At 43.8% G+C, this 25983-nt stretch overlaps 1 protein-coding gene across 4 annotated transcripts in view; it reads left to right on the top strand.

The window, feature by feature from the left end:
- The first annotated feature begins 1161 nt into the window (after nt 1–1161).
- The window catches only part of FOXJ2 (forkhead box J2), a 31101-nt gene continuing 6279 nt past the window's right edge, over nt 1162–25983 (top strand). Inside the window, exons 1-7 of one of the 4 annotated variants that reach the window (XM_066341198.1) lie at nt 1162–1372; nt 6178–6302; nt 20886–21238; nt 21754–21828; nt 23751–23819; nt 24165–24305; nt 24720–24918. In XM_066341198.1, coding sequence (XP_066197295.1) covers nt 20906–21238; nt 21754–21828; nt 23751–23819; nt 24165–24305; nt 24720–24918 — 817 coding nt within the window. In that variant the 5' untranslated portion in view covers nt 1162–1372; nt 6178–6302; nt 20886–20905. The other 3 variants (XM_066341196.1, XM_066341197.1, XM_066341199.1) reach the window with 3 other exon arrangements.

Genomic DNA, 25983 nt, shown 5'->3' with positions numbered 1-25983 from the left:
ATTAAATTTAAAGGCTTCCAGGATGAGAGTAAGCCAGTCTCAAGATGTGCCAGGGGAAGTTCAGGTTGGGCGAATTTAGGTTGGCGGAATTACTTCTCCAAAACGGTGATTAGACATTGGAATGGGCTGCCCTTGGAGGTGGTGGAGTTCACCATCCCTGGAGGCGTTTACAGAACACTGGACGCGGCACTCAGTTGGTGTTCATTGCTATGGTGGCGTTCGGTGACAGGATGGACCCGGAGACCCCGGAGGTGTTTTCCAACACCACAGACGCCGTGACTCCCCAGCCACAGCGGCGCGCTGCCCTCACACACAACATGGACCCCCCGCTGCCATTTTGCGGGCACCGCTCCCCACGTGCCGCGGACACGGGGGGACGGCTCCGCCCGCGCCCTGGCGTCACGCAAAGCGCACGCGCGGAGCGGAGGCGGGAGGGGGCGCCGCAGCTCGAGGCCGCGGGGCGGGCCAGCCGGAAGGCGCCGAGCCCCGCGCAGGAAGTGGCCCCCACGCGCACACCGCGACCAGCAGCCTCCGGCTACGGCCGCCCGCGCGGCCCTTCGTGACTCATGTGACTGACGCGCGCGGCGCTGACCAATGGCAGCGGCTCCTCCCTTGTCCGCCTGGCCCCGCCTCCTCTCGGGCCTCACGGCCAATCGGGAGGGCAGGTTTGCCACCGTCGCCATGTCCTCCTTGATGGATGGGTGCGAAAGCCAATGAGATCGCTAGCCCCGCCCCCGCCCCGCCAATGGGCGCCGGGCAATGCGGCGCTCGCGGGCCGGGGGCAGCCAAGGTGGGCCTGACCAGACGCCCCCGCCCCGGCGGAGTCGGCGCCGCCGCCGGCCGCGCTCCTGCGCCGGGGGCAGCCGTCCCGCCCTCCCCGCCTTCCTCGCCACGACCGTGAGGGGCTTCGACCGGCCCCGGCCCCGGGCAGCCTCGCCGCCCGCCACACGTTCCCTGGCTGGATGCGACACGGGGCGGGGAGGAGCCGCCCGGCCGCTGCGTGCGGGGGCTCTGCGCGCTCTTAAGGTGGCCCGAGAGCCCAACGGGAGCGGGACTGGGATAGCCGGGGTGTCCCCGGTGGGGCGGAGGAGGGGCGTGGGAGCGGCGGGGGGAGCTGCCTGGTGTGGGGGCGGCTGCTGGAGAATTCCCGCTTGGCCGCCAGGGTGAGGGAACCGGGTGGAGATTTGTACCGGGAGATAAGAGCCTGTCACATGAGGATTCCTGCTGCAGAGACGGGGAGCGGCGGCTGGAGACAGTGTGTGCCTTCCTGTGTATCCGAGGTTGGGCCAGCAAACACGTCCCTCGGCGACTGTCCAACCTTTGAAACTTTGGAGCGCCCGGCAGGTGCGGTTGGCACTGGTGGAGATATCAGGTACACTGGCTTTCTTGTAGTTAGGATCCTAAACGTGTAATTGAAGCGCTGAGTTTTAAACCACCAGTTTTGGTTTCTTGATTGTGTAAGATGCATCATTACACGCAAGAGTATGTCATTTACATAGAGCATACCGATAAATTATTCAAGATACACAACGTGAGTAACCAGTAAACTTTTATGTACGTATCCATGAATGGACATATCACTGAATCTGTGAGGTAGCAAAAGACCTCTGAGAATATCGAGTCGAACCTTTGACCGAACAGCACCACAGAACTAGACCATGGCAGTGAGTGCCACATCTAGTCTTTCCTTAAATACTTCCAGGGTCATTGGCTGCGCTGCCTCCCTGGGCAGCTCATTGCAAAGTCTAATCACTGTTTTCTGTGAAGAAATTCCTCCTGAAGTCCAACCTAAACCTCCCCTGACACAGCCTGAGGCTATGTCCTCCTATCGCTTGTTACCAGAGAGAAGAGGCCAGCCCCCACTTGGCTGCCCCCTCCTTTCAGGTGGTTGTAGAGCGAGAGGGTTACCTCTGAGCATCTTCAACATCTAAATGTTCTCCCTCAGTCGTTCTTGTACTTTCTAAGTACATAAACAAAGATTTTCCTGGCTAAGAATAGGGGTTTTAAAAGAACCCAAGCCAAACACCAAACTCTGCCCAGGGAGAAAAACATGTACCTGCATGGTACACAGGATTGTTGAGATGCCTGTTTATTACTGGGGAATGGAAGGAACAGTCCTTCAGCCAGGATGTGGAAGAGAATTCCTTCCTAAATACTGAGACTTTCAGTGTCCCAACTGCCAAAAACCAAAGCCACCTCCTACATCTTCCTGGATGCGAGAAGCCCCAATGCCCGCTACCCATCTGTCAAAATTTATAGATCTCCTTAGACAAATATTAACAATTCAGTCATGCACAACGCCTGTGGCGTATTGAAAAAATTGGGAGAAGGATAAAATACATTGAATGTAATGTAAAAATAAGCTATGTGGTGACTAGTTTACTCTTTTTCCCCATGCCTCCATCTGCTCTCCTCAGTCTTCTACTTAGCTTTGAAAGGCTTTGGGATGTGTCTTTGTTCTCTGAATGCTGAATATGATGATGGACCACAATACATTTATCTTTGTGCATTTCTGCCACACTGATCCTTTGCCCTGCCTCCCTAGGGCACTTTTTTGTGTTGGATGGTAATTTTTGCATTTACATTCTTACAAGCAGTGGAACAAGTTAGTTACATCATACTTTTCTTTTAATTGTCTGTAAAAAGCAGGCAGTACTTCAGATATTCATTCGGGGAGAGGATCCTGAAAACCAAAAGGAAAAATAAGTAGGGAACACACATCGGATGCCTGGCACACGTCGAGTCCAACCACAGCTTTTTAACACCTCTGCAGTTGGCTACAGATCAAACAACTTGCAGATACCACCCATCTGCCTCCCAGCACAATGATGCTCCTGCCTTGTCTCTCAGTAAAGAGAAGTCTGAGCACTCTGTGGACACAAATCCTGGCTAGAGGGAGACTAGGGAACTTGGACTAGGAGTAGCAGACACACCCAAAGACCACCTAGCCCAAACAGAAGGCAAAAGAGAGGCAGAAGAACAAGGGAACTGAAGCTAAACTGTTCACACAGGACTTGAGTGAGGCTGGGAGAAAAGATACAATAGGACAGAACTCGGCTGTGGCGGTGGGAGGGAAAGAGATGGTTGTTGGCCCTTGGAAATGATCAAGAACACCATAATGGGGCTCTGTAGTGAGGGAATGCAAATAGTATGGGGAAAAAGGCAGGAAACCCTTCTTGACAGAACAGGTAGTAGCATAGGGAGGAAAGTTGTGACTAGAGCTGCTGGCATAGGTGAAGAAGAAAGGGATAGTGTGGGAGAAGGAGGACACAGAGAATCATGAGAGGATGGAGGATGATGACTGACTTCCTGAAATGAAGGTGTGGAACTATGGCACAGGTTTTGACCTGTTGAAGGAATGCAAGGAGTCATTGCAGGTGCAATGGTAAACTCAGCCCTGTAAAAGCAGCAAGTCTTAAAACACCCCCTCTACTATCTCAATTTCCATATTAGACTTACCAGAAGGAAAAAAAAAAATTCTCAGAAAATGCCATTTCCTCTCAGTATGTGTGCTATTCTCTACCTTGAGCCATACAGCAGTGCTGCCATTTGGAAGGATGCAGATGTGAAACCACACACAAAAAGATGAGATGATCAAATGCAGGGCGACTTTCAGCTAACTGGGATAGGGGCCCCAGGGGGCTGTTTCGGTCGTGCTTTTCAGATTGACACATCGAAATGATCTGCCTACAACACTGGCCACAGGTGTCTGGGACACCAGGCAGCACCTGCTCCTCCTCACACATCCATTTCACAGTATTAGCTCCTATTTCGTGTGTTTTACTGTGCAGTCTCCTTTAATGTTACTATGTACTACTGCCTTGGTCTGCATCCCTGAGACAGACTAACAGGAGACTTCTAATTTTTGGCCACCTGGGTGAAAGCGAGACAGCACTGTGGGAGTCACAGAGTGAGTTAGGTTGAAAGGGACTATAGTGGGTCATCTGCTCCAGCCTCCTGTTTTTTTTAGCAGGGTCATCCCAGAGCGCATTCTGCAGGATTGTATCCAGATAATTCTTGAGTATCTCCAATGAGGGAGACTCCACAACCTCTCTGGGCAGCCTATTCTAGTTGACAGTCTGTACAGTGCAGTTTACTTGCACAGTAAAGTTCTTCCTTATGTTCAAATGGAACTTCCTGTACATCATCCTCTGCCTCTTCATCCTAGAGGTTGGCACCACTGAGAAAAGCCTTGTTCCATCTGCTTGGGGCCCCCACTTTAGATATACACGTTAATGAGGTGAATTAAATGGGGTTTCCTTTATGGTTCTAGCTGGCTAACCCACAGGAGAGATAGCAATGAGACTTTTAACAGGGTTGTGGTAGAAACACCTTTTAAGATCTGGTGATGTCTCTGCATCTGCAATAGGTTGTGGACACAGACAAGGCTCGAGGGCAGAGTACTAGGGACGGAGAGCTGCATTGTTTTGGGGTGGGAGTTGTCTCGGAGCGCTCAGGGCCGAAGCAGGGCACCAACCACTGCACGGCCGGTGGGAGCAGCGCGGGTCACCCAGGGCGCAGACCCCGGCGTGGGATGGCCATTTGTGAGCGCCCGTGGTGGGGCTGTGGCCGGCTGTCGCAGGTCCCCGCTTAGAGCGGCGAAAGGCGGCCGCTGGCAGCGGCCAGGGGGCGAGGGCCCCACGGCCACCTCCGCGGTGAGCCGAGCCCCGGTGGCGGGGATGGCCGCGGCCGGTCTTGGCGGGCGGGCGGCTCCTCCCCTCCGCTTGGCAGAGCGGGCGGGCAGCCGCAGCTTCCCCGGCCCGGCGCCTCCTTAACCCGGGGAGGCGGGGGCGGCCGCGGCCGGGGGGAGCCGGGGGAGGCGGAGCGGCGGCCGGGGAGGAGCCGGGGCCTGCAGTGGAGCCGCAGCCCGGAGCAGCAGCCGCGGGAGCGGCGGGGCCTGGAGAGAGTCAGCGCCGCCCGGGTCGGGTCCCCCGCACCGGAGCCCGGGGAGCCCCCCGGGGACGAAGCCGCGGCCCGGCGGAAGGCGGCGGAGGCGCCGCGCGGGCCCGTGAGCCGCCGCGGCCTCCCGGGGTAGCCGAGCCCGGGCAGGAGGAGCTGGGGCCTGGGGGGAAGCCAGGGACAGCGGCCGGGGTGGGGGGACACCCCCGTAGCCTGCCGGGGTGGGGGAGAGACCCTGCCCGCCGCCCCCTGCCCCGTCCGCAGCCCCGTTAGGCAGCCCCGCGCCCGGTGTTGGGACACCCCGGCGGCCCCCCTGCCAGGCCCCTTCCCGCAGCTGGTGAGGGAGCTTAACACTTGCCCCCTTCCCCACTAACGAGCCAAGGGTGTGTAGAGGCCTCCGGCACCCAGCCCTAGTAACTATCTAGAAGCAGGTCTGCTCCTCCTCGCTGTGGAACAGCCTTCTGGAGCTCCCTCGATACTTGTTACGGGGGGAGGTGTCCTCAGACCCCAGTTCCTGAGGATTGTGAGAGTAACCTTTACTGCCTGCTCCCTCCTGCTGCTGAGGAAAGTCGTCTCTCGAGCAGAGCAGACAACCCTTCCCCAGACCAGGTAGTAGTGAGAGTCTTTACAGAAGAAATCCTGTATGCCCAGGAGAGGCAGTTCTGGAGACAGAAATAAGCAGGAGCTCCAGATACTTACCTAGTATTTTGAAGTATTTACATCTGCTCAGCAGGCAATAGAGCAAAACAAGGGAGAGAAAGCAGAGAGAGATTTAGCTATTCTTTCCTTCTCCAGTCTCCAGTTGCTGTTAACTGGAGATAAAGGTAATTTCCAGTACTGATCTCATCCTCCTTCATCCCAAGGAAGATCCCTGATCCCCTAATCCCAAGAGGGTTTTCTTCAAATACCTCGTGCAAGGAGAGAAGACACACCTCCTAGTTACAGGGAGAGGAAAAGGCAGATTTCACTGATAATATCCACAGAGATAGCAAGAATTGTTTTAGAGAAAGAGATTTTTCCTCCTTAAGGGCAAGAGTAAAGAGATTTCTAGGTAGGAAGATTGGGGAAATTGATTTCTGAAATAATCTGACCATCACTGAAAAGGCTGTTTCCCAGGGGAACACCCCTTTAGTAGTTAAGTGCCAAAAGGGAGAGAGGATCTCCATCCTGGGATAAAACCACCAGTTTTAGGGGACTGACAATTCCAAGCAGATTGTTTTGATACTCAAGATCGTGATTTCATCCACAATCCTTTCGCCCTTGAAATATTTTTCGAAGAAGCCCTTGGAATAGCTGACAGCAACGGTCTGAGTATGGGTCTCAGAGAAGGAGTGTGAAGGGCAGCACCCCAGCAACCAGCACTGAAGATAATCCACCTCCCTCCAGAAAATCTTCCAGACAGAGTGAGTGACCACATTATATCACCTCTCTATTCCTAGCTGTCCTCTCTCACCTTCTGTCCTTGTTTTCCGTGTCTCTTCTCTCACTGTATCTGCTTGCTTTTAATCTTTTAGCTTTTTCTGTTTCTGAAGCTCTCCCCACCTTCTTTTTCTGTGTGTCTTTCTCAGTCATTTAGCTCCCCTATATGCTATATGGAATTGACCTGATTCTTTCCCTCACTGTCTAGCTTATGGAAGACCTTAGCCTTATTTAATTGTAAGAAGCCTCTCTGTCCTTTTCCTTCTACTTTCTTCCCTATTTATTTATCCTAGACTCAGCTTTAATCATCACTGGTGTGAAATGATTTCTGTCATTTAGGGGTCGTTGAGAATGGTAATAGTGGCCAAATTAAAAAAAAAAAAAAAGCTTTGAGGAGACAGGAGCAGTGATTGTAGTGCCAGTGTCCAAGGATGCACCCATGGGGTGGAGTGCCAGTTCTCCATCTGGGTCCTACTATGCTTGTAACTGTGGGAATAAAATCATTGTGTGGTGCAGACCTCGCTGTGCTTGGGCTCTGAATCTACAGATCCCTGTGCAAATACTCTGAGATGTGTGTCCTAATGTACCTAAGGTACTGTGGGGTGAATTCTGGAAAGAATGCCCTTGAGACTGGGTCCTGTGGGTCCTCAGGGGCCTGGGAATGGAAGCTGTGGCAGTGCTGGTGGAACCTGCCTTGAAAGCCAAAAGAAGCCGTTCGGTTGCCACTGCTCTTCATCTGTGTTTTATGCTGTGTTCAGGGGCTAGGAATCCTAGTGCTGGTGCTGCATGAGCCAAGCTACTGCTTTTTGTAAATGAGGCAGTTAATTCCCAGCCACAAATGAGTATTCTGACACCAAAACAGTGATTTCCTGAGAAATCAAGTCTGAGGGAGACTTAGTCTCAAATACAGCCGAAGCAGATTCCGGTAGCAGAAGAATCTTGGATATCTCACCTGAGATATTACTGTTTCTAGTGAGATAGCAGTGAGGAAATCCAAGATCAAATGGCCAGGACAGGGAGCCCTTTTGGAGAGCAATGGTTAAATAGGGAGTCTCTGAAGAAGGGACTCCTTAGTGTAATGTGCTTGCAAGATCAGACAAAAGATGCCAAAGTGATTCCTCATTTTGGTAGAGGATTTTGTCAATTATCCATAGCTTCAGAAGGTGGCTCTTCCTAGGGGAAGGCTGAAGCACCCAGCATCCATATGTTCTGGGGGTACTGTTAGATGCCCTCCTACCTGTTGCCCTATAGTTATGCAATCAGCCTGTTTTGAGTAGAGCTGTGTTATCTAGCACAAGGGAAGAGATAACTGAGGCATTTTGGCCTTTGTACATTCAAGGGGATAAACTGACTTTTCATGCTCTTGAGGTTAATTTACCTCACGCTGCCCCCTTCCTCACAGTAATGACTTGACATTTTTCAAGTGTTTTTGCCTCTGATGGATGCCAGGGCACTTTACAGAATCTATATACCAGCCTTAACAAAATTCTGGTCTTCCACAACAATTACCTTTCTGCATATGAAACATTTTTTTTTCTTCTATTAATGATAAAGATTCTGTATTTGCTGCCTGAGCTTTAAATGTTTATTACAGACATAAAAAGCTGGAAGTGGTGTGCTATGGACTAATTGTTATTTTATTTGTTAATTGCTGACAAGGCATTCAGTACTGGCTTGGACACCAAATTAAGACAATCTCTGCTCTAAAGATCTCGTAATCTAAAACACAGCTATATGAAAACTGGGACATACTCATAATTTTTAGGGAATAATTTTTCGAGAGCACAGCTCTTTAGTGTGATCATGGTATTCACATGAAATGTTTATCACAGGTGAAAATGCAGCTTCCTCTGAGGTGGAATACTGCAGCTGCTCTGCACCATTTATTTTATACAAAAGTATCTCTATGAGAAAAATAGTGAGTAGTTCTTATCTTCATGAAAGTGCAGGGTATTTTATAGATACGTTTAAATGTAAGTGTTTTGTCTATAAGAGTTTACATTAAGAATGTTAAACCTGACTGCCTAAAATTAGACTTTAAAAACCACATTAATGTACCTAAGTGAGTAGCCTAATTCTTGTAAATGTCCAGGAATATAGAGTTGGCTTCGACAGAAGCAATGAAGTCTTCTACATTTGAGGAAAAAGACACTGAGTTGTGCATATATGGGTTTGTAAATTTAAATTTGGACATTCATGCTTCCAAAACTCAAAAGTTGACTTTTTAAGTTGAGGCAGTCTGATCCTGTCCTATGGGCACTCAGCTCCCGTCTGAGAACTGACAGTGTGGCATTTCTCAGGTCAAGCCCTTAAGCAAAATGAAATGAGACAGTCTGAAGAGTTATGGGAAAAGGATTATGTTACTGAAAGATCATGAGGTTATAATTCGGTTTAAGTATGTGTTCTGTAACTTTTTCAGTTTTATCTTGAAATGTGGTTTTGTAGGCAAATTTCTAGGATAGAATAAGGTGCCCAAAATGTTGGAATGAAAGAATGAAACAGTTTGAGGAGTTGGGATCTGAGTTTTCAGTCTGAGAGAAGGCTGTGATTGCTGTAGTCCTTCTGGTTTGGGTTTTTTTACTGTTTGGTTGGGGTTTTTTTCCCCCCCTCTAAAAATACAGCTGAATGTTGGTGTCTCTGAAGAAGTTTATTCTTATCACAGGGGTACAGGTTACAGGTTACTACCTCTTTCCTTAAACTTCAGCTGACCTTCATATAGTGGGAGATTCAATCTGCATCCCAGTTTGGATCTTTGGCCCTTTACTTCAAATGTCAGAAAGGAGGTGTGGTTAATAGCAACTGTGATATGGACAGCTGTCCCTCAAGAGCAGGACTGAGCTGATTATCTCATTTTACACAGCTGTCAGACAGGAATTGGATCCCAGTCATTAGCAACTAAAAGATGAAAAATGCTTCTGGACTAATTTTTCCATTTGCTCCTCCCAACCTTCTACCCAACCTATTGGATAGAATAGTAACCAGTGATTTTCACACAGAACACTCTCTGTTTTGTAGTATGCCATTTGCAGAATCTGCTCCTGAGTGATGCTTCAGGACTGAAACTTTGAAGGATACTGTTTTTGGTCTGGGAGGCATGTTAGAGAAGATGAGTAGTCTCTAGATTAATGGGCAGCCTAATGTGATAGCTAACATGTTTGAACTCTTCAGTTGTGTTAACTCTGAAGCCTAAAGAAAAGCCTTTTATTTGCTGTATTGTTGGCACATGTTATTTTAGCAAGACTATCCAGTTGATGTGTTCAACCTCCAAATGCTTATTGTCTTTGTAGGAGGCAGTATTGCTACTTGCTATCTGTTCCGCTGGTTTTCTTTCTTCCTTCTAAGGGATACATGATGAACGTAAATATATATATTTATGCCCTCTACTTATTTTTTTCACTTCTAAAGGCCATCTGTGTATGTGTATTACTGAGAGAGAGCAAGCATGCTGCAGTATGTTTTCACAATTAATTAATTGCAAATTCTCATCTTATGTTTGAAGTGCAAATGCAAAATACTGTGAATGTTTCAAAATTTGGAGATCTCAAAGCAGACTTTTAAGACAAATTTAATGTATTCTGTGATGTTTTGCCAAGATTTGGACTAGATTGTTATTTTATCCATCTGTCTTTGACCTGTCCAGTCTTCCTGTTATAAACCTGATACGTATTTAGGTAGGAAGCACAGATGAAAGGTAGACAGCAAGTACTTTAGTAGTATCTGACCTTTCCTGAATCCCTGGGCTCAATAGCATCATGCGGCACTCCTGTTCCTCTCCTGCACCTTTAAGGCCCGTGTTTCCAGCCTGCCTACTTCTAGACTTGCATTTCCTCCTACACCCACTCCTCCTCTCAGTTGTTCCTGCCCTTTGCATCTCTTTTCTCTTGTAGTCCCATTTGGCATTCTGTCCTATAGTCCTAGAAGTCTAAAATGCTGATTTTTGTCTTCATCAAGCAAGCATCCCTCATCTCTTCACTAGGATTCTTCACTGACAGGAGTCTTGCTGCATCTCACAGGCTCTGGTCTTACTTCCATACCTGCATTTTGACTTGTTCCTGGTTTGCCTTTCATTAGATCATATGCCTGAGGACATGGGATTTTTTTGTCTGAGGTTATCTCAAGAAACTTCTTCATCACTGAAGTTATCCAGTTCTGCTTGGCTGAGGAATGGCACTTGGTCTCCACAGTCCAACTCAGTTCATTCTCCCACTCTACTTCTCTTCTAGCCCCTCTCCTTCCTCAGGAATAGCTAGATTTTAGTTAGAATGAAAAACCCTTCCGTTACATTCTCTGGTTGCCTCTGGCACTTGAGGGTCTTGATTTTCCGAACTGGGCTGAGCATTTTGTGCAAGGCCCAGTACCTTGTTCCTTGTCTTTATGAGCTGGTCAGTTTATTTGATGTGAAATCAAGAACTAAGGAGAATGTGTGTTCTTTTTTTGGCCTTTTTTATGTATAAGAGAGACTGAGTAATGAGGGGCAGGGTGAGATGATGAGTGAGAGCTTTTATACCTCGAGGAAAAAAATATTTGCTTTTTTGTTTTTTACCATTAGCAATTCAAATTTTGTTTATGCTCTCTGCTCTATAAAGACTGTGGCTGATTATAGCAGAAATATGTAATTACTGTTAAAAGTTCAAATCTGAATAATTGGGAAAGAATTTTGAACACTTTGTGGTCACAAATTAAAGGAGCAAAGTTTCTGAATTCTCAGTTTCCCCTCAAAAAACTATTGTTAAGTAAAACCAAGACAAATTCTCCCTCCTTGTCAGGAACTTGCAGAGAAAAATAAACAAGCTGCTAAAATAATTACATCTGAAATTCTTGTTATCTCTACCTGAACAAAGCAGACAAGGTTTAAATGTGGAGAACTGGTCTGGGTTTTGGGAGAGCAATGTTCTCTGCATGGTTCTGCTATTCCTTTGCTGGCTGACCTTGGACTGTATGCTTCTCCATGCATGGCTTCCCATTTATCCTGGAATAGGTTATTGATCCTTTATAAGGGTTCCAAAGTATAAGGATGAATACCACTTTTAATGGCTGCCTGCTCTTGCTGCTTATTGCCATAATTACAATGTGATACTGAACTCAAAATCTCTATATGCTGGTTTTTGTGGCATTAGGAAACAGTGAAAGCTCCAGTGCTTTCATTGAAGGACCAGTCACTCCAAAATTGAAAGATTCTCTATGTCTGTGTGCAATCTAGAACTGTTTTGTAAGTTGACTTCAGTACAGATATTCTTGCTCCCTTGAAGTTTCTGCCGAGATCTCTAATGACCTTTTCTTGGCCAAGTCTCAGGGTCTCTATTCCATCTTCATCCTTCTTGGCTTCCCTGCTGTTTTTGACACTTGATCATGCCCACTCTTGAAATCTTGTCCTCCCTTGACTTTTGTGACAGTATTTTCCTAGTTTCCCTCCTAACCATTCTAGTCATTCATTCAGCAGCTTCTGCACTAAGCTATTTATCTCCTTCCTTTTTTTTTTTAATAAGTTAGACACAATGACCCACTTCCAGTACCCTCTCTTTGCTTCTCTTTACCTCCTTCATGCGTGGGATATTAAATTATGCAACTTTGCATACTACCTTAACATGTTTTTTTTAATTAATTGCTTCAAGTTTAAGACCCCTGAGGCCAATATGGAACTCAAGAAAGCTCCTTTGAGATTTGCCTTTGTTTCCTCTGCTGCAAACTTCCATAGTTGGGTGTATAATATGTTCTTGTTCTGAAGATACAGTGTAGGACTCATCTTCCTGTTCGTGGCCTGAATCTTTTGCTGCTTCTTTCTGAGTCTCTTTGGGTAACCCTTATGCTTCTTCCTACATTTTCCACCTCTGTTACTGCGAGCTGTTCTTGCTGCCTCTGACAACCATGTTACCTTCTTCTCAACAACACCATTGCTGAAGCTGTCCTCCTCCTGGCCTGTCTTCTCAACACGTTGCCATCTCCTCCTTGACAAGCTTGTGCTTTGGCTATCACCCACCATGTAAGGTTTCAGCTTGTTGTGCTCACCCTGTGAAGGGGCCTTCACATTTCTGTTTCTCCCCTGTCTGTCTCTGTCCCTTGCTGCACTGTCCTTTGCTCTATCAGCAACACAAGTGTGACATCGTGCTTTTCCTTTTTTTCTGTGAACGTCTCTTCGCATTCTTCCTCAGCTGACTCATACCTTGATACACACGGGAATATTGCCAGCCAATAGAGGCCAGACATACTGGAAAGTACTTATTTCATAGAACTCTAGAATCATTAAGGTTGGAAAAGGCCTCTGAGATCATTGGGTCCCACTGTTAATTGCATATTTGCAATTAGCTGTTTTCAAATATGCAAATAGCCATTATTTGCATTTTTGAAAATTATTCAAAGGTCTAACTGATACTCAAACGTAGTCGTCTTACTGTATGTACTCCACTCTCCCTGGCTCCTTTTGTGAAGAAGGATGATTGCAAAAGAAATAAAGATTGTTGTAAGCAAAGAGACATCTTAGAGTCTGGAATGTTCAAGGTTAGAGAAGAATAATATTTACTTGCAGCTGCAAGGTGACAACTGGCAAGCATGTGTGTGGAAGAAAGAGACTTCTTTCAGTGTCTGTAAGGAAATGAACAGAAGATTTAGTTTCAGGATGATACACGAAATGGAGCATTTTGTGAGTAGGATGCAGAAAGCCAAGCAGCAGTACTAGTGTTTTAGAAAAGGAGAAACCATTAATGGGTGTGTGTACTGTGGCAGTGTATCCTCTTGACCTTCAAGCATGGTACAAATCTTTTCGAGTTGTGAGCCAGGCCAGGGATTGTCAGGTGTTTTGTCTACTGGAACAGAGTTTTTCTGTCAGTTTGAGAGTAACTGCTAACAGAATAGTAAAAAGGAATTATGTTAAAACAGTGGTTGAGAATTTATGAGCCTCACACAGTATTATTTGATTCTTCTGACCATTCTCCAGCTTCAATTTCAACTGTGCTTTGCTCTCAGACTCCTTGAACAGGCTTCTCTGCAGTGCTTTGGTAGTCTCAACACTGGGAGCATGTGCTCTATGTACATTTTGGGCATGTGGTATACAACTAATCTGCACTTGATACTGATTTCCTTTTTTCCTATGAATTCGGTACAGAGTTCTTGCTACTGCTTGATACCCGTTTCCACAAATGGGTTGTGGTTTGTTTCAGCAACTATTGCAGAGTTCATATTGACTAATCTGTTTTCAGTGGTTCAGCCTTTGGTGAACAAGTTCTGACCACTTGCAGTCAGATTTTCATTTTCCCTGTACATGGCTGACATTCCTTTCTCTGCCATAGAAGCTTTTCATTATTGCTGTCATTAAAATGCAAGGGTAACAGTAATTTTTCACTAAGGGACCGATTTTTTTTAATGTGAATAAGAGTACAGTTTTTGTTTATAAGTATGTTACATTCTTTTAACCTGAGTTTCTGTATATGTCTTTGCAATGCTGTGCAGATCTGAGCAAGATAGTCTGCATGCTGATCTACTTCTGATGTTGTCTCTAATTTCAGAGACAATCTGGGTATTAAATCGGTGTTTGCATATCTTGTGCTGCAGGTTTATTACTGGATGTGATTCTGATAGGCAGGTGAAATTGAAATCCTTCAGCTCGGGGGCTCTCATAGGGCTAGGGGAAATACCTGCTCTTACATATTGTTTCTTTGCCACAGACTTACCAGTTTCCAAGGGAAAATTTCATTTCAGATATGTGCTCATAAATTTGACTTATTCCAAAGCCAGTTCCCTATACCTTTCTCAGTGTAAGAGTAATTGTTCCGTTAATATTCTTAAAGCAAATGTCAAAGATTTCTCTCCTGCCTTGGCATATGCTTGGAATTACAGCTCCTACTTCCAACAGTGAAATATTGCATAGTGGTAGTGAGGGTGGAGGGATGCTGCAGAGACACTTCTGCTGTGGTGATGTATTTTCATTGCATTTCTTCAAAGTGCTTGGTTTACTTTTTACTTCAAATCTGTTATTGGGAGGATCGTCATGGGACATTTGGCTTATTATTAGAATAAATCTTTTCTAGTAGTCTTATTACAAAGGAAATAATTTCCAGCTCAAAAGTATTTTATGTATACCAGTATTCTCAGTATCATTTACTTTTTCTTTTGACAGGTTTTACATATTCCCCACTTTACCTTACCCAGCATTATAAATAAACAAACTGGTCCTAACTCTGAACACATATTTTCAGACTGTCTAAGGGGTGTCTGCAGTGTCTGTGTAGTAGTTCCCAATGTGGGTTTTTTTCCTGTATGTTTATATAGCAGACAACAAAAATACTTGATTAGTTGGTCTTATTAAAATCTGGCAAGGCCCTAGCTATGTTCAATCCTAGCCTGTTATGCCCATAAAGATACTGCCTCCCTTGACATGAGCATATTTCAGACTTTGGCTATAATGCCATCTGTTGATAAGTTTAAATAAGCAGGTCAGGTTTTGTAAACTATACCATTTGTCAGTTTCAAACAAAGCTAGGACATAATTGCGTTTGGAATTGAATCCTGATGCACTTCCAGCATGAGGGTTTGGGTGACTTTATACTTCTCACAAGACTTCATGCTTCATTAGTACCAAAAATGTCTGCACAGTCAGTGCCGTTCATTTACTAAATTCAAGATATAAATTTATAGCCTGCTTGTGCACCTTTCACAAAATGGAGGGAATTGAGAGGTCCTATGATAAATGTGCTATCGTGAGATTTATCTAATCTGTAATGACAGTGAAAACAAATTTGTTTTCTTTTTATTTTTGTTTGAGCCTTTATATGAACCTTATTTTGTTGAGATTTCTATTTATTAAAGGAAAATCATATCTGTATAACAGTTTAATTATAACAAAACAATTAGTCTGGTGATTTATATTAAGCTATACATGGTCTAAAAGTTTCCATCTTCCTCTAACTTCCTCTAACACATCTTCCTCTAACACATCTCAGTGTTTTGTGTAACTTTGAGCAAATTTTCCATTCAGGATACCATAATCACAGTAATCCATGAAATTCCTGGAGCATTCAGAGCCGTGTTCACTGTATTCCCTGGTGAGCATTCAGGGCCATGCTGTCTTGCACACGCAGTAGTTTCGAGCAGGGCTGCAGGGTCAGAACCTGACACATGGACAGGTGCACAGTGTGACAGCTCATACTCACAAGCAATACCATGCTGTGTGCTCTTAGGTGACAGTAGCTTCCTTCACTTGGATCCCTTTTCCCTTTGTGACTCATGACTAGTGAGAACCATGTGCCTCCTGTTACCACATCTGCAAGCCTGTAGTTAATTGGGAAGACATTTTTTGACTTGTTTTGCTGCTCCCCAAAAAGGGAAGCATGGTTCTAGGATATGAGAATTTCTCTTAACCTCTTTGCCCCAGGGATGGGTTTTCTTCCTTTCATATGGCACTGCAGACAGAAGGGTGCTGTCAAACTGCAATGCCTTTCTTGTGTCACTGACATGACACCTGTTACTCCTTCCAAGTTAAGTTTTGTTTTATGAGCAATACTCAGCAGCCTCTCTTCCTTCTTCATTTGATTCTAGGAATGTAAACAATTCCTGAAGGCTTCTTAGCCTTCAAGAGTAGTTACCAAAGTGATGGATAGCAATTTCACTCTGGGCAGATAACCAGTATTCTTTTCTTATTTCTTCCATGAAACAAGTATTTCTGTGAGAATGTTTGCTTAGAAAAGATCAGATTTTTAAGTGGTTATTCTTATGGTCTTAGTTCACACCACCTTCTTTATGAGGGAAAGCACATATCTTAAAATGGCAAAATTCCTTCTAGACTCAGCAAAACAGATTATTTTCCCCTTTTTGTATTGCATGGGTACATCAGAACTGCCTTTTTTTCACCTAAGTAGAGGCTCTCCATTTCTTCATGCATGTGGTCTTCTTGTTTTACTTTTACTCCTTACATTGTGACACTGTTTCAGAAAGGTTGCAGTCAAATAGTCCTTTTTTGCCAGTTTTTTAATTTGCGAAATACCTTCGAGACTAGGGGCGTCTCTGAGTATGTTAGATGGGTATTGTTAGTTAGATCCTGGATCTGTGTTTCAGGCACCTAAATAGAAGTGGTTGTATACTCACAGGTGTTCTGCAGCAATGTCTGTCATTGCTTGGTAGTCTGTTTTGCCTTTTTTCTCTCAACATTCATGTTGAGAAACTTGAGTCTCCTTTAAATCTTTTGTCATTGTGTTTCATTGGGGCAGAATACTAGCAAATAAAGCAACAGTGAAAGTAAACACAGAAAAATGTAAATGTAGAAATTTATTCTAGAATAGACAGCTTCTGTAGGCAGTGCACAGCACGTTGCCATTCATTGTATGGCTTCAGTCCTAACTAATTCTGCCTGACCAGCCTTTGAATCCAGCCTTAAAGAATGCTTCAGGCTATAAATGTTTGTTAAACTGCATTCAGTGTGACACTTAGAGCATTGTTCCTCACATTTCATATGTTTTTCTGTCCTGATGGACGAGTAGTAGTGATCCTGGATAAGATCTGAGTGACTTAGAGTGAGCATTTGCAAAGCAGCAAAGTATATGTTTCTTCAGCGCCGCCGAGGGATGGCCCTTATTGTCCCATTGACAGAAGCCGGGCTTGCATTTGCAGCAGGAGCTTCCATTTGCTAGTTGCAAAGGTTCAAAGTAAGGCAGTAGTTTTCCTGGAAAGCTGTAGGGAAGTATTACTAGTCCCAAGCGAATTAGTGGTTATTAAAAGGTATTCAATGCAGGGATTTTCTTTAATACATTTTTTTTACAAATTGGACAGATTCTTGTCTGTCTAACTGTAGTTCGGGATCAGTGCTTGGCTGGACTTTTTGCATCTCTCTGATCTGTCTGACTTGGGATTGTACTGTAACTATTTAGTGCTTGAGATATGACGGCTCTGCAGTCACCTTCCAGCTGTTGATGGTGGTTATGACCTTGGGTACCCTACCCTTGCTTTTTAAATTCAGCCAAATACATAAACAGATAGCATTTACCTTGTAAAGTGGGAGATTATGAGTTCTGATCTTTGACTTCCTTTTTATTTCTTGAAAATTAATTCTGACTTACTAATGTGGTAGGATTTTTAAAGCACCCTTGATTCAGTTCAGTGTATTTATTAGTTATATTAGTTTTTTTCTTTGTTTGAGTGGGATCATAAGAGTTCAAAAGATTTGCCAGGGAATAAGCTGGGAAAGGAAGGTTGGAAGAATTGTCAGCTGCTCTGGTTTGGCTGCAGTCTTGTTTTATCATACCATTAAGTAGTGTCTAGCTGATGCACCAAACACTTGGGTCAGGTGAATGAGAAATGCAACATAAATTAACAGTAATATTTACTGCATAGCAAGTATTCTTTTAAATAATTTAGTAGCCAATTACACTGAATTATTATTGCCTTGAAAGTGTTCTGGAATTGCCGCCTTACCTCATGTTTGACTATGCCTGATTATTACAGATCCCATATTGCCAGCAAATCCAGTAACATGATCAAGCGCAAACTTGGAAACAAAAGTCTTATTCCACTGCTTTGAAATTTCCTATGTGATTGCTATTTGGTCTGAGTCTTCACTTTCTGTCCTAAATTACTGTCTAGCATATATGTGCTTAAAAAGCTGCTGTGCTTTAGTGAAAAGTGGTTGTTTCAGTACTGGGTGACAAGTGCTTATATAGACGCAGGGTTTGGTTTGGGTTTTTTTAAAATGATTTTTGGATTTTGTTTACTTGTCAAAGATTTTTATAAGCCAAGGAATCAAAATATTAAATTTCTTAGTGTGGGTGTAATCTGACCCAATTCTAATTTTGCTTGTCACCCTGACAAGTGCATTTTATACAAATGCACAAAAGCTTGTGTATTTGATGATGGGGTGTTGCATATCAGCTTTACATTTTACTGTATAGCCAATCATCCCAGATGCTCCACTGACATAACCTAGGCAAATCTTAAGCTCTGTGAAAACAACAGTGCTTTCTTCTGTTTCTTGAATTTCTGCTGTTTCAGATTGGTATCTTAATCTGCCGTAGGCTTTTATAACCCAATTTCCTTGATTTCTGTTCTTGCCTTTAAAAAATACAAATGAAAAAGGGGAAGGGGAGGAACAGAGAGATTTTTATTTATTTTACTTTGGAGTTGTATTGTTAGTGTGACTGGTATTTCATAATGGTTTAACAAGAAGCAATATTTTTTTTCTGCTTGCAGCACAGAAATTAAAATTTATATGTGACACACTTAAAAAATGAAGCATTCAACTTAACATTGTTTTCTTTCAAGTGGGATACAACTTTTAAGAGGGGTTTACCTGTGAAGTTGCCACTTAAATGTAGCTGTATTTTGATTACAAGGTGGTCTGTCCATCCCCACTGGATAAAAATATCTGTTGCTTTTCCCTTGTATTATTCAGGAAGGAATAGTCCTGCAGGTTTTTTGGTTTTTTGGAGGGGTTTGGGGTTTTTTTTTATTTTTAATTTGTGTAAATTTCTAATGTTTGATACTAGATTAAATCAGTCAAAACAAGTTATTCAATAAAGCACAACTTGAGGGGGCTGGATAATGGAAAGCCTTTTGCAGCTTGGATCAATTAGTTAGCTGCGCAGCAAGGAGTCATGCTAAGTGATAGTGTGGCAGATGAGTAGATAGGTAAGTTAGTAGCTGATGGGCTATTCCTTTCCTCCACAGACAAAAAAAATGTTTCCACTCACCATAGGGGCTGTGGCGCTGCAATTGTACTTCTCAGTCTGTGGGTGCTGAAGAGTGTGAGTGAGAGCGTTTGCCGTGCAATTAGGATCTGTTTCCTGAGGCCAGGGCTGAGCAGCTACTGCCAGTGGGGGCTGAGGGATGGATTTTGTTGGGGTATTGTGTAGGTGTTCGAGCCTTAACAGGTGTGGTGAGCACATGCATGGAAATGAAAGGTTTAGTGCATATGAATGCGTTGGAGTATGGACTTCATTGCTTTAGTGCTGTGAGAGCACTGGAGTGCAGAAGTGAAAGGTATAATGCATATGGGTGTGGGGGAAGAACGGGTAGCTTCAGTGTCAAAATGCTGGGTGCATCTGTCTCTGGATCTGTGCATCCACACTGTGTTATTGTCAAATGCCTATTTTTAGAGCAAGTATCTAATTGGTATTCATGCAGATGGGTGTCTCCCTGTCTCATCTGATCCACTCATCTGAGTGATGCACTCAGTGGGAGGTGTCTGCTGATGAATCTTTCCTAAGCAGTGTGTTCGTGTCAGTCTCTTCTCTCTTATATGTATGCAAGTGTTTAATTTGCTATACATACATAAGTCTGTTTGTGTGTTTGCTTTGTGTATGCTCCAGCATGCTCAAAGACAGTACCATTTAATCTTCTGGAAAGATTAATTTCAGAAATGAGAGGTGTAGAGCTTGCATGCCTTCAAGACATGATTCTTCTCTCTATGCAAAGAGCAGTGCAAGTCATGGCCTTGGAAACTCAGCTGCTTCAGTCCAGAGTTCAAGGGATTGCTCCCAGTATAGTAACGTAGCCAGTCGTGAGTAGGAATTATGCACTTTCTGCTCTTTTGTCTACTGCAACAGACTACAGAAAAGCTAGTGTGCTAAGTTTATACAAGTTAATGCTGCTAAATGTTTTCTTCTTATGAAATAATCATTATGTAGAAATCCCTGTTTACAACTGCTAGCCAGGTGTGTTTTATTTTTATGAGGGAAGTATATAACATTTATAAGATAAAAGATCCTGGGTCTCTTCCTGCAACAAACTTGTGTGATTTCAGACAAGTAAGTTTCTTCTAGGTCTCAGAATTGGATAAAGTACTTGCCTGCTATATTGTGAATTAAGCAGGATTTAAATCAATCAATCAATTAACATACACATATATGTATATGTAGGAAAAACTGGTTGTGGTAGGCAAAGCTTTAACTATTACAAGCTTAATATAGTCTGTTCCAACTCGACATGGTAGATGTAATTATCTATATATAGTATTATGCATGATCTTGGTGTTTTAAAATGAGATATGTAATCCTAGCTCTAACGAATAGGATTCATTATAATGTCACCTAATGCAAAAAGAGAGGCTAAGCCTCAGAGAGAAATTAATTTCCCCTCAAATTAAGATAGTCCTGATTTTTCAGATGATCTAATTAAATTGTGGTTTGTATATGGCATGAATGAGTATTCCCTTTTAGCTATTACTTTCGTCTTACCTGACACTAAAGTTACTGAATTACGGGTAGTCTTGGTGAAGAGTACCAAGGTTATATGGACTGCATAATAAAGGAATGAATGTGATATACCTGCTGAAAGGGCTCCACTTCCCTTAAAAAGATCTTGGTTTTTTACCTGGGAACAGTGCCCTGGGTGAGACTGCCCTAGCTGTGTTACCCCATCAGTGTTAAAAGGCACTGTCCCAGCTGCTCTCAGTATGGTTGGTGCTCCCTGCAGCAGTCGTAGGCCTTTTGGGATGGTTCTGGCTAGCTGTGAATACGATGCGTGAAGTAGGATGATTTTTATACAGGTATTTGTGACAGCAGAAAAAGAATGCAAATGGATGTTTCTGTTCTTAGGCTTTACCTTGTTTGTGTCTCAAGGGTTTCCTTTCCTCTCCTTTCTCCTCACAGATATTCCTGCTTCCAGTACCATGGCCTCTGACCTGGAAAGCAGCCTCACTTCCATAGACTGGCTCCCACAGCTTACTTTAAGGGCTACTATTGAAAAATTAGGGGGTTCCTCACAAGCAGGACCTCCAGGGTCTGCCCGAAAGTGTCCCCCAGGCTCACCCACAGATCCCAATGCCACACTGAGTAAGGATGAGGCAGCAGTGCACCAGGATGGGAAGCCACGTTACAGCTATGCCACTCTGATCACATATGCCATCAACTCATCACCTGCCAAGAAGATGACGCTTAGTGAGATCTACCGTTGGATCTGTGACAACTTTCCCTACTACAAAAATGCTGGTATTGGTTGGAAGGTGAGGGCTTACATCACTGAAGTACTCTTTTTTGCCTAATTATAAGGCTTACTTTCTTAATTCTTAATTCAAAACAGCCTCACTGATTAAAGTAAGACTGATGTAAAACTAAGCTGACCAACTGGAGAAAATGCAGAGACAGAAGTCCCATTTTCTCTGAGAATTTTGTTGAAGGTATGTGGTGGTGCATTAAGGAGTGTGCACAAAACCCACCACCACCAACCAAGAAAAACAAACAAAAAAACCCCCACAAAACACACATCACTTCCATCCTCTGCATCACACTGATGCTATTTTCATTGTACCTTCTATAGGTGTAGAGGTGGTTCAGCCCCATATTACTATCTTAATCCATCCCTTCCCACAGCTTCTGTTCTGCCCCATTTCAGCAAATATGTAGTGAGCTTTGGCTTTTAAGTATGTACCATCCTATTTTCTCTTCCTACTCCAGGGCATACTCATAACATGTATGTTTTTGTTGTAGCACTTACCTGTATCTCTTACTCTCTCATCAGAACTCTATTCGTCATAACCTCTCTCTAAATAAATGTTTTCGAAAGGTGCCTCGACCAAGAGATGATCCTGGGAAGGTAAGAAATCTGCGTGCTCCTGGGCAAGCAATTTAAAACTGCAGGGAAATAAGCTGGGGTTGCCCTTTCTAACTCATGGTTGGAATTTGAAACCTAAAGTGTAGGCAAAAATGGAAGCAGTAGTAAGATTTACTGCAGTCCTTTGGCTACAGAAGCATTTACTTAAAGGGAACCTGTAAAGGAACTTTCAGGGTTTTAGTAATTATTTTTTTCTGTGACCTTCAGTTGACTTTAAAGATACTAGCAGAAGTCAAAAGTGTGATTGAATGTACTTTATTAGTTTTGCTTCTTTTTCTTCTTTATCTTTGTGTGTAAAATGTGGGTATAGTCCAATATATTCTGTTATGAGAGAGCATAGTGGCTGCTGGTGAACAGTTGGACTGTGATGTGATACCATGGATTTTATAGAGGCAAGATCCATGGAAATGAGAGCAGAATTGCCACCTATATAGATTGCAAAGTATTTGGTATTGGAAAAAAATGTCATCATCACTTAGTTTAAATTGTAGAAATTATTTATGAGTAAAACTCAGGAATTTAGGAATATGTTGGCTAACTAGGGACAGGTAAAGCTCTGATAGTACATACAGATTGTAAAGGGGAATTACTAGCAAAACCAAGACTTGGCATCTTGGCATGCAGATATGATTTTGTCAAAAAACCCACAACCAAACAAGCAGGAGGAGATGGTAGGGGCAAGAAGCTATGTATTTAGACAGAAAGATTGTCTCCTCCCCTTCATCATAAAGTTACAAGAAAGCACCATTTGCTCAGGCCTCTATTTCAGGTTATATTTAAAGGACTGTGTGGTGCTCAGTTGGCATCTCTAAATGGAAATAGTAGATCTTTGAGGCTCACAGGCTCAAAAATACCATTAATTATGTGGCTTATTCCAGGAAATTCTAACTGACTTAAGGGTATATGTTTGTAGGTGCTCATTGGCATGTTGGGCTGGGTTTATAATGAAAACCTGTGCTTGTTACTTATTCAGATTATTCAGATCTCAATGGGAGGTTAAAACAAGCTAAATCCACTTTAGAGTTCTTTTTATACTTAGTCAGAAGACAACACACATAATTATAGGCTGTTTGATGTTGAATGGGAGCTCTGGCAGTCAAGATGTACCCCTGTCCTCTCCTGGACAGGAACAATCACATTAGGCTGATGACATCTGTCAAATTTTGAATATCTCCAGGCCTGGAGGTAGCAAAATCAGGCACTTGTTCTAGTGCTGCACCACCATCATTGAAAGAAATTTTTGTTTATATCTGACTGTACTGTCTCTTGCTGTAACTTGTATTTGTTGCCTCTTCTTGTGCTGTACATTTTTGAGAAGAATTTGATTCTGTTGTCTTTTATAATATCCTTATGCAGTTGAAGACAGTGGTTTGATCCCTTTAGCTTTTTCTTGTCCAGGCTAAACAGACCTCTGTGAACATCATTTGTTTTAGTTCTTAACCATGGTTTATTTCTTAGCCATCATGAGCCCTCTGTGAATGCTTGGAGTCTCACAACCATGAAAAAAGAGCAATTCTTCTGGCTGTCTCTGCCAAATATTAATGTTAAGTTGGTTCTCATCAGTTAATCATAAATTCAACTTGTGAGGAAGCCACTGAAAAGAGTATACAGGCCCAAAAGAGTTCTTAGCTTGGATCAAACCATCCTTTTGTGTCCTGTCTCAAGAGTGGTGGAAAGTAGAGGATTCTGCCTTCTACCAGTAGCATTGTACTTCATAGTTCAGTGCAGTCCAGTGCAAGAGAGGAATCTCTTGGCAACACCCGAGTCTTGGTTGTCTGAGGTTCTAGGCGATGGTCCTTGTGATCCTAATGTTTAGTTGGTGTTGCATTCTGTGAGTCAGCAGTCCCCTACTTCAGGAATATCTGTGATTTTGTCATTCATTCACCAATGGGTCTTCTTTCCAGGGCTCATATTGGACAATAGATACATGTCCAGATATATCTCGCAAGAGGCGGCATCCTCCAGATGATGACGTGAGTGTTTTTCTTTCCACACAGCATGGAGTGGGCTGGGAATTCCCTTCCAGCACCAGACCGCGATAATGTTCTGGGGCTGGGGTGTATAGATGGGCAGACAAAGGCCAGGACTGAACGAGCTAGTGTGTACGTCCTGCTGATTGCCTGTTGTTGCTGCTATTCAGTAGCAAAGTTAATCTTGTTTGAAGTCCTTTATCCTGACTTTTCAGTGACTAAGGCCCAGTCCTCTTTTTTAAGCCATGAACTTCTACAGCGGGGGAGCTGGCTTCCCATCTGCAGTTTCACTTCCCATCTGTTTTTGATTTCTGCTCCTTTCCTTTTCTCTTTCTTCCCCATCCACAGATACCACAAGACTCCCCAGAGCAAGAGGCAAGTAAAAGCCCCCGAGGGGCTGTTCCAGTCAGCACAGAAGCCTCTTTGCCACCCGAGGCCACCCCTCAGATGTCAATCCAGAGCACCACCCCCATTGCTAACTACAGTCAGGTGAGCTGCAGGGAAAGGGATAGAAGTGGGAGGAAAAGGAGAGTGGGAGGAGTGCATGAATGGAAAAGCGAAGTGGTGAGGAGAGGGAATTGTGAAAAATTGTGATATGGAGGCAAAAATAAAAAGAAGGGAAGGAGCTGAAATTGCAGAGATAGAAAACAAGGAGGAAGTGATTTTAGCAAAGGGTTAGATGGGGATAAGGGTAAAGGCATAATGGTGTTAGCTGAAGAAAAGGCTGGAGCCATTGTGCTGTGGTTGGTGTTCCTCAAGAAAAATGCCATTTGGGCGGATTTGTTGGAAGATGAGCTAAGTGATACAGGACATCAGTGCACGTTCTATGTGTATCTAGTCTGACCTCTGTCTCAAGCTGCAAATCCTAGTACAGGCTAAAGGCCTTATTTCTCCCTCCCTCAGCAGGGAGCAGGGCCTGTGGATGTTGCCTCAACTGTAGCAGGGGGGCAGGGCCGTGAAGGGGCCGATGTGCCACCCCCGCTGTACAGTGCCAACCATGACTTCAAGTTCTCCTACTCCGAGATCAACTTCCAGGATCTTAGCTGGTCCTTCCGAAATCTCTACAAATCCATGCTGGAGAAATCATCTTCCTCTCAGCACGGTGAGTAACTCCATGCGTCATGTGGGGTGGGCAGGTATCTGCCCACACAGTCTTGTCCATTTGGCATCTCTCAGATCTTTCCTCGTTTAGGAGCCTGTGCAAACAGACTTTCCTTCTTTGGCATGCTGTAATTACTTCTGCCAGGAGCTGATAAGAAATCTGCACGTCCTTTATGCATTGCTCCCTCTAGTTCTCTCAGAATAAAAAAGCACAATGATTTAGAAATGCCTTGTTTTGATACAAATGCAAATACTAAAATTTTTCTCAGAAGCTGAGAAAAATGAGGTCCTGGAGAAAAGCATGTCAGAGAAACATTCACAGTCTGTCAGGCTAGGAACCATAAGAGGGAGGGGATTGTTGCATCTGGAATGTCTCAGAAGGAGATGGAAAATCATCATTGCTCAGATCTGTTAAAAGTAGGATTGTACAAGGCCTTGGAGAATTGAGCTTTGTGGATTGAGAGCAGAGAAGAGAGAGCCTCCAACTCTACTCATATCTTGCATTTCTGGGATTGAATAAGCAGCCAGAAGAGGGCAGAATCACTTCAGGGATGAAACACTTCAGAGAAACTTAAAGCTCTTTCTGCCTTTAAACACTCTTCTAAATATTAATCTGGTGTGGAAAGGAATATGTAGTTACATGAGCTTCTCGCCTGTGCTATCAGCCATCACACAGTGCAGAAAAGTTTGCTACTCCAGAAAGGGCCTCCTGACCTTGAAGCTTCAGCGAAATAAAGATGTATATACTTTTACTATGTTCATCAGGCTGGCACTCCTAGTAGAAGCCTGTTGTGTGATATGTTGTAGTATGAGCAAGCTAGAAAAATGCGGAGAAGAACCTTGACTTGGTGAGTTCTTGGATTTTACAAACTTAGCAGCTGTCTGTTGGTTTTTTTCCCTCCAAGTTGTAGGCTGCAAGGCAGTGTAGGAAAACTTGAAGTTTCAAAAAAAAAAACTTTGTTGGCAGCTTTTGAGTCAGGATGGCAGTATTTATTCTTTTGCCGCAGAACGGTAGTAGGATACTTGAAGGGTTGATGTTGAATCTAATGAAAATGTGAGGCTCGCT

The sequence above is a fragment of the Sylvia atricapilla genome, chromosome 2 (assembly GCF_009819655.1).
Source record: "Sylvia atricapilla isolate bSylAtr1 chromosome 2, bSylAtr1.pri, whole genome shotgun sequence".
Lineage (NCBI taxonomy): Eukaryota > Metazoa > Chordata > Aves > Passeriformes > Sylviidae > Sylvia > Sylvia atricapilla.
Note: the sequence above shows the minus strand (reverse complement) of the source record. Positions and strands in the feature narration are given on the sequence as shown.